This window comes from Girardinichthys multiradiatus, chromosome 15, assembly GCF_021462225.1.
Source record: "Girardinichthys multiradiatus isolate DD_20200921_A chromosome 15, DD_fGirMul_XY1, whole genome shotgun sequence".
NCBI lineage: Eukaryota > Metazoa > Chordata > Actinopteri > Cyprinodontiformes > Goodeidae > Girardinichthys > Girardinichthys multiradiatus.
Window position 1 is genome coordinate 923,250 of NC_061808.1, and position 9,251 is coordinate 932,500.

Below are 9,251 nucleotides of genomic sequence, written 5' to 3' on the forward strand. Positions count from 1 at the left end.
GACTCATGCTAACCCAGACCTGAGGTTCAGAGACCCATAAACCTGGACATGAGGTTCAGAGACCCATACTAACCCAGACATGAGGTTCAGAGACTCATGCTAACCCAGACCTGAGGTTCAGAGACCCATAAACCTGGACATGAGGTTCAGAGACCCATACTAACCCAGACCTGAGGTTCAGAGACCCATAAACCTGGACATGAGGTTCAGAGACCCATACTAACCCAGACATGAGGTTCAGAGACTCATGCTAACCCAGACCTGAGGTTCAGAGACCCATACAAACCCGGACATGAGGTTCAGAGACTCATGCTAACCCAGACCTGAGGTTCAGAGACCCATAAACCTGGACATGAGGTTCAGAGACCCATACTAACCCAGACATGAGGTTCAGAGACTCATGCTAACCCAGACCTGAGGTTCAGAGACCCAAACAAACCCGGACATGAGGTTCAGAGACTCATGCTAACCCAGACCTGAGGTTCAGAGACCCATAAACCTGGACATGAGGTTCAGAGACCCATACTAACCCAGACATGAGGTTCAGAGACTCATGCTAACCCAGACCTGAGGTTCAGAGACCCATACAAACCCGGACATGAGGTTCAGAGACTCATGCTAACCCAGACATGAGGTTCAGAGACTCATGCTAACCCAGACCTGAGGTTCAGAGACCCATACAAACCCGGACATGAGGTTCAGAGACTCATGCTAACCCAGACCTGAGGTTCAGAGACCCATAAACCTGGACATGAGGTTCAGAGACCCATACTAACCCAGACATGAGGTTCAGAGACTCATGCTAACCCAGACCTGAGGCCATTGAGGTTCAGAGACTCATGCTAACCCAGACCTGAGGTTCAGAGACCCATAAACCTGGACATGAGGTTCAGAGACCCATACTACCCGAACCTGAGGTTCAGAGACTCATGCTAACCCAGACCTGAGGTTCAGAGACCCATAAACCTGGACATGAGGTTCAGAGACCCATACTAACCCGGACATGAGGTTCAGAGACTCATGCTAACCCAGACCTGAGGTTCAGAGACCCATAAACCTGGACCTGAGGTTCAGAGACCCATACTTACCCAGACCTGAGGTTCAGAGACCCATAAACCTGGACCTGAGGTTCAGACACCCATAAACCTGGACCATAAACCATTCCTAACTCATCAGTTAGGCATGGTTTATTCTCCAACCTGCAGTGCCATCTAGAGGCAGAGGTCTGGACACAGATATGAGTTTAACAGCAGACTGATCATGGTCGTGAACACACAGAACCAATCTGGACCTGCAGGTTCTTACAGAGGAAGATTTAATCTTTCACCAGATAGTGAAATAATTTTTTTTCCTGCTTCTAACAAACTTATATCTTTTGGTTTATTTACTTTTGATCCACATCTAATAATTTTGGGGGGATTTTTGACCTTACTGTACAGTCTCATATTATTATTTTTTATGTTTTATATTTTGACCTTTGTATGAATCTGCTTACTTCTCATTGCTGCTGGTGCACCAGAAACACCAGAGGAACAACAAAGTATATTTCTATTATATTTTATTTTTCATAATTGCTATTTGGTTTTACTTATTTCTACATAAAACCAGTTTAATCCTTTCCATTCTTCAGTGTTGGATCTTGTGCAGCTCTGGCGTAGAGGAAAGTTTCTCCTGGTTTTTGACCTTGAGTGTGTTGAAACATCTGCTGCTAGGATGTATGTTTGTTTCCTTTAGGTCAGAGGTCTGCAGCCTATGGACCCAGATCTACATGTGGCCTTACTGGTCCCTCCTCAGGGAGATAGTGTAAACTGAATGCTTTCACTTTCTTACCTGGCCCATAATGTTATTCATTCTCCATTAATCCAATCCATTAAGCCAATTCTATGAAAAAATGACTTTTCTTTACTCTAAAAAAATTATTTAAAAGTCAGTCTTTTGCTACCACTTCTTCCATAGTGGGTTGCGGGCAGCTGGTGTCTATCTCCAGCTGTCTATGGGCGGGAGGCGGCGTTCACCCTAGACAGATCTAGGTCCATCGCAGGGCAACATACAAACAAACATGCACACTCTTTCACACACTAAAGGGCAATGTAGAGAGACCAGTTAACCCAACAGGCATGTCTTTGGACTGTGGGAGGAAGCCGGAGTACCCAGAGAGAACCCAGGTATGCACGGGAAGAACGAGTAAACTCCATGCACAAAAACCCCCGGCCAGGACCTTCTTGCTGCAAGGCAACAGTGCTATCAACTCCAACACCGTGCAGCCTTTTTATTTATGCATCATTAGACGATTTTTATTTAGGACACAAACACCCAGTTCAAAGTTCATCCATAGTTTCATGTTTATTTCTGTTTTATCTGTTTTTTATTTTTCCAAATTAACTAAACAGAATTTAATTTGATGGATTTCTGTGGTAATTGTTTATAAAGAAATAACGTATTATCAACTTATTTGATCTAATAATTAATAAATGTTCAGATTCAGTGATCACTTTCTGTCTGTTTACTTCTGTTGGTTTTGGACGTTGCTAAGGTTCTTTTTAGCCAGCAGGTGGCAGTCAAAGACCGGAAATAAAATATTGAAACAGAATAAGTTCAGAGACATAAAAGCGGTGTATTTATAAGAGTAAAGTTTATAATCTTTCATCAAGAATATCTGTGAGACTTAAATTATATTCCAACATCAATATTTAGATTAAAGATTTTTTTTTATTCTTTACTCAGCGCACATTTATCAGATTTTATTATTGATCAAAGGATATGAGGGAGCTTTTTTTTTATCCATCAGATGCAATAAATTAAAATAAAGTTTATTATTAACCAATAATCTGTGACAGTTTTACAGTCATAGTTATTTCATAAATAATATCATCTGGTTAATATTTAACTGTGATTTGTTCACAGTGATGTTTCTGACCTGTGATCATGTTGTAAATAAAGTTTTAGGAGGAAAGAAAAAAAAAGTTGAAAGGTTTAGTGTGTTTGAGCATGCTCAGTAGGCTCCTGTGGAGTTTGATCCTGGGGCTGCAGTAGGATGGTGAGTTGGATCTTCTTTATGTTCTGATTCTGGACCGGCTGTCTGTAGGTTTATCTAAAATCTGAATGTAGTTCTGGTAACTAACTGAATAAAACAGATGAGTAATCTGTTGCCTGGTGGTCAAATCTGCTGGAAAGACTGAGCTTCACCTCCTGCAGGAGAGCTTTGTAATTTATCTGAAAATGAAGCATAATTTTAACAGATTTTAACTGAATCCCTGAGAGTCTGAAAGCCACCTGCAGGAGAAGGTTCTACCTGTAGGAGGAAGTTCTGGTTGCAGGAGGAAGTTCTACCTGCAGGAGGAAGTTCTGGTTGCAGGAGGAAGTTCTACCTGCAGGAGGAAGTTCTGGTTGCAGGAGGAAGTTCTACCTGCAGGAGGAAGTTCTGGTTGCAGGAGGAAGTTCTACCTGTAGGAGGAAGTTCTGGTTGCAGGAGGAAGTTCTGGTTGCAGGAGGAAGTTCTGGTTGCAGAAGGAAGTTCAGAAGTTCAGTAAAGAAGAAGGACTCATTTAAATGAACTCATGTTCACGAACAGCAGCAGGTTGAATAAACGCAAATAAAATATAAAATATAGAAATTAATCAAATAAATAAATTACAGTAGAATTTATAAATGAAAGAACTGAAAAATAAACAAAAAATCAAATTAAATCTAAAACATTACATTCATAATTTAAATGAACAAATTGTGAACAGCTTAATTTATGAATAAATTAATAATTACATCAAGACGGCAACAGTACATTAGAATGTATATAGTACCATAAAAATACATAAAATTGATTTGAAGAAATTAAGAAATTATTTTGACAAATCATATAAATTATGAATTACTTAATTATATATATATATATATATATATATATATATATATATATATATATATATATATATGTATAAATGAATAAATGAAAAGCATAACGGAAACATCCAGTTAATGAATTTATGGATAAATGACAAAAGTCATAAATAAATCTACAGTTAGGTAAATGTATAAAATCCTAAATGTGATCTGTTTATTTATAGAATTTATAGATAAAATTAATACAATAAATAGTAACTAATGAATTACAATTAATATATATATATAATATATATATATGAAATTACTTTATTTTATCGAGATTCCGAACTAGTTGATTGGACCCACTTCAATTAACATTAAAACCAATTGTTGTTGAGCTCAGAGTTGATCCAGTTCAGAATAAATACAGAACTAAAGAGGAAAAGGTCCAGAAATAACAGATTAAAGCTCGGTAAAAGAATACACACCCTGACCTCTGCTTATAGAACTTTGGACCTTGCTCAATGGTTCAGCAGTTAGAACAGAACCGACTCTGTTTCAAAGCTGCAGGATCATGGATCTATCAGATAACTGAAGAAATATGACGTGTGCTCCTCCCTCCAGCTGGTCTCTGAAAGCTCTACATGAACCTGCGGGTCAGCAGGAGCTCCATTAATGATCCCTCCTCCCTTCCCTGCAGGGTCAAAGGTCAGCCTACTGTTTGCTCAAGCTGCGTGATCCTGTTAAAGATCTGAATGGGCCACACACAGAATTAAACCAGCAGAGCTTCAGCATTTAGTGGGTTTATTTTCCACAGAACCCAGCTGGTTTTTAAACAGAGCTTTTTGGAACAAAATCGGGTTTTCAACATTTATGTTAGTTGCTTTTTCTTCCTCGTCTTGGTTCTTTTTGTTTTTGTGGAAAGTTCTGGTTGCTCTGGCAGCCTCGGGTCTGCTGAATGCTCGGACCTCTGCAGAAACAAACACTAATAAAAAATCAGCAAAAAAAAACAAGAAAAAATCTCGTATAAGAAGAAAGAAAATAAGAAAATTGTTAGACTGGTGTCAAAAAATTATTGAAAAATATATATAAAGAAACAAAGTCCTAAACATATTATTATTATTATCATTATTAATACTGATATTATTATTAATAATAATAATAATATTATTACTATTATTATTATTGTTATTTTATGATAACATTCTGGATTCTGGATCTCAACTGTCTAAAATATGGGTTTAACACTTTTAGCTGTTTATTTTGAGCCACAGATTTTATATAAAAAATAATACATTTTGAAAGATACAGCTAATTTTCTTTTTTGAATTTTGAAAATAATTGATGTTATGTATTTAAATGTTAATGTTATTTACATTTGATTATATTTTTAGATTATACTTTTATTAGAAAATATTTTTCACATATTATAACAGTTTAAATCATTAATGGATAATGTGGGTAATATTTAAACATGAACTAGAAAACAGACCTTTAAACTGGTCCAATTTAAAGGTTTCAGCTTTTGTTTGTTTTTTTTGAAAAATGATAAAAATTAACATTTAAAAAAAATAAAATAATCCCATTTTTTTTTCAGTAAGCAAATAAAAATATTTAATTTATACCAGAATAATTTAATTCCATTTTTGTAATGTTTTTCTATTAAATTATTTTAACACAAGTGTTGATGAATAAAACAGAAACCTAGAAACTAAATTAAGAGATGAATCGTTCTAGAATTATTCTCATTTAACAAAATTCTTTGTTGTCTTTCAGATGGCAGAAGGATCAGCTCTTCAGGTCCATGCGGTCCGGTTCGGTCCAGGTCAGGAGCTGTTTGGATGTCTCCAGACGTTCGTGGAGGAGAGGCGACTGCGAGCGCCGTTCATCATCACGTGTGTGGGAAGTGTCACCAAGGCAACGCTGAGGCTGGCAAACGCCACGGCAACAAATACTAACGAGGTACGAAACAGGAACTGTTCAGGTGACTTTCAGGTGAACTCTTGTCTGATCAGTTCAGTTGTTTCAGGTCCAGGTGATGTTTTAAACAGTGTTCTGGTTCCTCCTATTAGCCCTGATTATTTCCTCTCAGCAGCTCTGAACACTTCTCCTCTGGGCCTGTCTGGTTTTCCTCTCAGGTACTGCACCTCAGCGGTTGTTTTGAGATCGTCTCCCTGGTCGGGACGCTCAACAGGGACGCACACGTCCACATCAGCCTGTCGGATTTAGAAGGCAGAACAATCGGTGGCCACGTCCTCGGGGACCTGGAGGTGTTCACCACAGCTGAGGTGGTTATTGGCGAGGCCGTCGACCTGCAATTCAGCAGAGAGATGGACCAGCAGACAGGATTCCCTGAGCTGGTGGTTCAGACCCCCTCAAAGATGGGAAAATCTGCCTGACGGGATCTAAAGCTTCTGTCTCAGATAGAGATGCATGAAGGTCTTCCTATATAGAAGTTCTTCTGTAAAGCTGGGAATCTGGAAAAGTCTTTGTTCTGTTCAGGATCTGTAATTTTTCACATTTCCTCATCAAGCTGGAGCTCCTTCTTCATTCTTTAAAACTGTCCCACATTAAATCACTCTGGGCTTTCCATAAATTACCTACACTTAATGAGGAAATGTCGGTTCAGGACGGATTTCAATTTAAAACATGAACCCAAACGTCCTGAAGCCATCAGAGCAGAACCTGAACCACAATAAAAATATTCCTCCCTTTTAAATGACATTTCTCTGTAATAATTGTACTTTAGTGTTTCTGCTCAGTTGGAAACCGTTACCATAGAAACCCAGATGAAATAAAATCTACAGATTAGAAGCTTGTTGATTTGTTTTGAAGCTGATTTTCATGGATGTAAAGTTTCCAGATTTCTGACAAAACTTTGCTGCTAAATGGTTCAGCTGCTCTGTTGTCTCTTAGTTAAAATAGTCCTAAATCTCCCAGCAAGAACCCCCCCCCCACCCCCACCCAGGACGGAGCGGCTCCACGGGTCGTTAGGCTACGGTATTCCATGTAGCTTCAGGACGGGGCTGCAGGCCGCTGCAACGCACCACATTAAAGCAGATCTACAAAGCGTTTGCTCTGCAGCTTTGTGCTTCTCTTCTGTTGTGTTCTCGCAGCGAGAAGGCTGAAAGCGTTGGTGGTCTGCCCAGTGCCCCCCGGGGGGCAGTTTAAGGCGTCCAACAAAAGTAGCTCAGCTCTGTTTCAGGAGAAATAAAAGAGGAGGCAGCAGCAGCAGCCCGGAGCTGGTTTTCCTGATCTCAGATCTAAAGTCTAGGATGTCTGTTCTTTAAATCACATCATGTTATTATAACCCAGGTCATTAGATGCTCCCTGTTTTGTTTTCACCCTCATTTCAGTTAATAAGTGCAGAAGTGATGTTTGATTCTCTGTGGGCGTCGAGCTGCGAGGGACCAACTACATTTTACTTTGAGACTCTCGTTTAGCAAAGAGTTCAGACTTTAATCTAAGTCCAAACTGCAGCTCAGCTTATCTGATGTTTGTCTCCAAACAGCCACACTTATCTTGTGTTTCTCTGTCCTGTTATGACCTTTAACCTGTGATCTACTGACTGAGGCCTGTAGAGTCTGAGATGGAGCGCTTGAGTTTCTGTTCATTTCTCTGAGCTTCACGCTCTGACCTTGGGCTGAATCTACTGGGACGTCCACTCCTGGGATGATTGGCAGCTATCAGAGATGTTTTCCTCTTGAGAATAATGCTACTAATGCTGTAGAATGATGGACTTCAGATAGTTTGAAGTAGATAACCTTTCACAGATTGGTGGGCAGCAACAGCTGCTGCCCTGAGGTCATTGCTGATGTCTTTCTAACCTGGCAGGGTGTTAACACCCACCTGGATTCTGCAGAGCAGCAAAACTCCAGCTTACATGGAGATGACTGATGGTGACCAGCAGCTCCTTGCTGATACTTTCATGGGTGCAGTGATGATATAGTCAGTTTTTCACTCAGTGATTCTACGATTAGGTTCAGTTAAATTAGGACATGATGTGATGTGTCATGTGTTGCTGGGTAGATTTTTATTATGCCTCTAATTCTCTAGCATTAGGAACTGATTCATGTAGATTTCCAGCAGGAGAACCCTGACAGGAACATTCCTGTCAGGGTTCTCCTGCTGTTCAGGTGGATGTCCTGATGAACAGATGGTTTGGAAGCTGATAATTCCTTCGTTTAGTATCCTCCTTTCTCTGGTTTGTAACTTCTCCTCCCAGCTGCCTTCTGTCTCCGTGTTATCCGTGTGAATAATGAGTGAGATGAAGCGGAGACCCCGTTGTTGTGAAGCCGCCCCCTCTCCGCCTCACTTCTAACAGACCAGCCCAGGTCATTTGTCAGTCTGATCAGACAGCTTCCAGCTCTTCCAGACTAATGACGACCGGCTCTGTTTGAAGGTCTCAGCAGGAGGCCGATCACACACCAGATAGAACATCAGAGTTGCTGCTGGAGCTGCACACAGACCCGTTCCTTTTTACTCCAGGCAACCTTCACACAACAATGCATACAATTAGGATGTTTCCTGTCAGACCGGCGAGAACAGCTACCGCCCTTAAAGAGCAGAAATATGAGGACAGCAGCAGGGAAACGGGTCAATTAAACATGAAACTGCTGCTCTTTAACTGGCTGCCAGAAAGTTTCTGAGGATGAGGAGGCATTCAGCTTCATCCCAGAGCTGAAAATGAGCCTTTTTTAATCTGATGTGGTTTAATCACATAATTGTCACTAAGCAGGTAATAATAATGAGAATTATTAGGAATCATGTTGTTCTTCAGGCTCTAAATGACGTTAAACATGAACATTAAGCTTCATTTCAGTCTTTAATCTTTGCTTCTATTTTTATTTACTTCTGTATTGTTTTTTTCATTCTTTAATGAAGCCCAGTTGCTTTAAAGAAATGCACATCTCTGAAAAATGTAGTTTTAATACTAAAGAAGTTGTTCTGTAGATACGAATATTTTTACAGAACCCAGAACAGGAATATTAAACTATTTGAGCTGACACAAAAAAGCTTTTTAAAAAACTTTTAAAATGTCAGCAGGGTTTATTTTAGTAGACTCAATTTGTATTTTTGTCTGAGCTCCATATAAATGTCTAATAAATCAAATGTCTCTGAGAAGAGAAATAAATCTGATTTTCTCACATAAATCTAAGAAATGATCCTTTCAAAAGATCACATTTCTCTGAAGGATTAGCATACTTTAACTTTTAAAGGTTCTTCTTTCTTCATTAAATTGTCCAGATATCCTAATTTGGGAGAAAATCAGGTGAGATTTCAGGTGTTCAGAATAAATCTCCCTCAGTCTGAATGTGGTTTAGGTTTAATAACTCAACACATGTTTGCCTTTTTACCAACACACTCCAGTTGCTGAGTGAATCCTTTGCTTTGGGGCTAAATTAGTGTCTGAATGTCAGAGAGTCTTCAGG

At 39.4% G+C, this 9,251-nt stretch overlaps 1 protein-coding gene across 2 annotated transcripts; it reads left to right on the forward strand.

Moving 5' to 3' along the window:
* Window positions 1-2,975: 2,975 nt before the first annotated feature.
* Window positions 2,976-6,637, forward strand: LOC124882143 (bifunctional protein GlmU-like). Of its 2 annotated transcripts, none has more exons than XM_047388346.1 (3): window positions 2,976-3,037; window positions 5,596-5,781; window positions 5,958-6,637. In XM_047388346.1, the coding sequence occupies exons 1-3, from the start codon at window positions 3,035-3,037 to the stop codon at window positions 6,216-6,218; spliced, it is 450 nt and encodes a 149-aa protein (XP_047244302.1). In that variant the 5' UTR covers window positions 2,976-3,034; the 3' UTR covers window positions 6,219-6,637. The 2 variants fall into 2 exon arrangements, with proteins under 2 accessions (XP_047244302.1, XP_047244301.1); XM_047388345.1 differs by lacking the exon at window positions 2,976-3,037 and adding an exon at window positions 4,480-4,527.
* Window positions 6,638-9,251: the final 2,614 nt, after the last annotated feature.

Bases quoted from the DNA above. Each gene is read 5' to 3' on its own strand.
- LOC124882143 (XM_047388345.1), top strand. From the start codon at position 4,495: ATGATCCCTCCTCCCTTCCCTGCAGGGTCAAAG. The intron at 4,528-5,595 runs GTCAGCCTACTG...GTTGTCTTTCAG, and splicing joins CCTTCCCTGCAGGGTCAAAG to ATGGCAGAAGGATCAGCTCT. The intron at 5,782-5,957 runs GTACGAAACAGG...TTTTCCTCTCAG, and splicing joins CGGCAACAAATACTAACGAG to GTACTGCACCTCAGCGGTTG.